This window comes from Hipposideros armiger, unplaced genomic scaffold, assembly GCF_001890085.2.
Source record: "Hipposideros armiger isolate ML-2016 unplaced genomic scaffold, ASM189008v1 scaffold_66, whole genome shotgun sequence".
NCBI classification, from domain to species: domain Eukaryota; kingdom Metazoa; phylum Chordata; class Mammalia; order Chiroptera; family Hipposideridae; genus Hipposideros; species Hipposideros armiger.
Genome location: NW_017731416.1, coordinates 598,455 through 601,612, shown reverse-complemented (window position 1 = coordinate 601,612; position 3,158 = coordinate 598,455). Strand labels below are relative to the sequence as shown.

Genomic DNA, 3,158 nt, shown 5'->3' with positions numbered 1-3,158 from the left:
AGCCCCCTGCTCACCAGGGCTCCACAGCCCAAGAGCACTGCCACTCTGGTGGCAAACACGGGTCCCAGGCCCAGGATCCCACTGCTTAGCCAACAAGGCTTCATGAGAAGCCGGTCCCTCCTCGGGGCAGCAATGTTCTCACTCACTCCTGTCTCCCCTATCACACCAGTATCCTCTTTTATCCTCTTCGCTGGCACATTGGTCTATTTCTGTAGTGTTTCGCCACCAGCCCGCAGGCTGCAGGAGGGCAGGGTCTGTGCCCAGGATGGCGTGGGGAGCTTGGCACCTGCCTGCGTCAGGCCCTAGCAGTCATACTTCCTCCCCCTGGGTTTCCCCACAGGTGTTCGGCTTCTTCAAGGGCATGTCCTTCCCCCTGGCCAGCATCGCTGTCTACAACTCCGTGGTATTTGGAGTCTTCAGTAACACGCAGAGGTTCCTCAGCCAGCAACAGTGCAGGGAGCCCAGGGCCGGCACGCCCCACAGCCTGTCGGACCTGCTGCTGGCCAGCATGGTGGCCGGCGTGGTCTCCGTCGGGCTGGGCACGCCCGTGGACCTCATCAAGATCAGGCTGCAGATGCAAACACAGCCATTCCGGGAAGGTAAGAGGCCAGGGGAGGGCGCCTGGTGTCTGGGCATCCGTGATCCTCTCCTGGTTCACCGGATCTGGGGTGCGGTGGTTAACATCCTTTTTATTGAGCAGGGTATCTCCATGGTCACATCATCATCTATAATTATTGTTACTGTACCTAGAGTAGTAATACTCATTGGTTAAGTTATTTTATTTCCTGGGCACCTGCTAAGAGCTCTGCATATGTTCTCTTAATTCGTCTTTCTAGCCATTCTGTGAGGTAGGAGCTCTCGCTATTTCCATTTACAGAGGAAAAAACTGAGGCTTCCAGAGGTTAAGACACTAATTCAGGGACACACCATCACACACCATCAATGACTGGTGAGTGAGGACCAGCTACATAATCTGCGGTGCTCTGTGAAAAATGAAAACATGGGGTCCTTGTTCAAAAATTATTAAGAAGTTTAAAAGGGCAACCGCAGTGTATTAGAGCAAGTGTGGGGGTACAGTTCTCAAAGCCATGCCTGCCCTACATGCCAGGGAGTGTGCAGCCGGGGAGCCTCGCACCTGGATGGGCTGCATGGGCATGAAGGGGGTGCCCCTCTCCCTGCCCTCAACACCCCAGTTACAGTAGAAATTTCAATACCTTGGAGTTTGGTTCTTGGCTCTAATTTCAAGGTCTCCTCAGGGAAGACACTGTGCCTTCCTGGGTCTCCTTTTCTGTATAATGGAAGGACTGGATCCACGCTGCTTCCTGTCACCTCAGGCATCCCATTGGGGCCAACAGCCCTCCTGTATAAGCCCCCTCCCCCTGGCAGCCTTCTGTGTGTGACCCCTCTGTCCACAGAGGCTGGTGCTCAGCTGGCCTCCTGCTCCTGTCTACTTTAGAAAAGCCTGTTAGTCTCTGGTGCAGAGGAAATCGCTCCATAAGTCTTAAAGTTCTTTGGGGTCCAGATGTTGGAAGAGTGTTAGGAACGAGGCTCCTCCACTCCTGGGGGCAGCCCAGCCTCCTTCACATCCTGAACGCTTTGTTCCTGGAAGGGGAGGAATCAGGGGCAGGCGTGCACGTATATGTGTGTGGGTTGGGGGCACAGCCAGCCTGGTCACCACAGGAAGTGTTTCTCAAGTAATGCCTTTCTTCAGAAAGCCTGGGACATTTTGAGGCAAATTAATTGGTGAGCTTTCTTGACAGTGTTTGGTTCCATCCTCTGTCCTGCTCTCACCCACCCGTATCTTCCCCACAGAGGGTGCTAGAATGGTGGCTTACTTGGCAGGCCACGGCCTGAGCTACAGGGGTTCCTGAGGCCAGGCTAGAGGCCTCTGGAGACTGGAGAAAGGATGGGGATCAGCCAGCTAATAGCCAAACCCAAAGCTGGGTGTGCAGCAGCCTCAATTTTAGGGAGCTGAGCAGCCACTACTAGCAACTGCCAAAGTTGTTAAGTATTCATTGTGTAAAGTGCTATATGTGCACCATCTCATTTAATACCCACTAGGACAGTGTGAGATTGGTCTGACTGTTAGCCCTATCCATTTACCTAGTACACAGTAGTTATGCATCTGCTGTATAACCAGGCACAGGGCTAGGTGATAGGGACACAGTCATAAGCAAAAGTCTCCATACTGTCTCCCTTGTGGTGCTCTGTCCAGCAGACAAGCAGACACGAATTGGGTCACTTCAAACATGGTGGGTGGGAGGGAGTGGGATGGGCTCTCAGCCAGGCTGGAGATCAGGAAGGGCTTTGGAGCAGGTGGTAGGAGGGTTGGAAGAAGCGCCTAAAGGTCAGGATCGTGCACCTGGTCATGGCAGCACTGGCGGTCACCCATGCCTGCTCACCTGGGGCATGGCCCAGCTAGGCTGGGGCTTTCCAGACTGCCCATCCAGGAAGTCCAGACCCTTCTAGAGCCCTCTGAGCAGTGAGAATGTGGGGACCTGTGTGCTCTCCCTGTTCCTCTCCACTGTAGGAGGCATTCGCAGTGTCTCACTTCTCCTGTGTGGATGGGATCCTGCCTGTGACCTCAGGTAGTCAGTTCACCCATCCGTGGTACCAGAGGAAACCGGTTCTCTTATACTTAAGGCAGGGACCCCTTGAGGCAGCAATAGAAAAATGCACACGTGTTTGTTTTGCCCTTCCCAGTGTGGCAGAAACCGGACTTTGGGAGCTCAAGGAAGCCTCTTAATAAGAAGCCAAGGAGGTTCCTGCAGGCAAACATTGCTCAGCCCTGCCAAGGTCTAAGTCATTAGTGCCTGGTCACGGGGCTTAGCTGTCAGTGCAAAGGCACGGATGGTTTACCCGAGTGGGTGGAGGGAAGGTAGACACCAAGATTGGAGTGTCTGCCTCAGTTCTGCCCCTCAAGCCTCCGATCTGGGCTAAGCCAGACTGGTCACCGCAGCGGGAGCTCATGAGCCAACATTTATTGAGCCCTTATGTGACAGGCACTGTGTTAAGAGCTTTGTGTGTGTTTAATCTTTACAACCACCCAATTCCTTGACTATTACGGAGGGGAGACTGAGGCACAGAGAGGCTCCATTTCTTCCCTGTGAGCAGAGGTGCCTGGCAAATGCACCCTCTTCTACTGTTTTGACACCCAC

The 3,158-nt window shown here is 53.8% G+C and overlaps 1 protein-coding gene across 1 annotated transcript in view; it reads left to right on the top strand.

Moving 5' to 3' along the window:
- The window catches only part of SLC25A48 (solute carrier family 25 member 48), a 48,116-nt gene that overhangs the window by 10,934 nt on the left and 34,024 nt on the right, over window positions 1-3,158 (top strand). Inside the window, exon 2 of the mRNA XM_019642154.1 lies at window positions 341-599. Within this exon, the coding sequence (XP_019497699.1) occupies window positions 341-599 (259 nt within the window). The remainder of the gene's footprint in view (window positions 1-340; window positions 600-3,158) is intronic.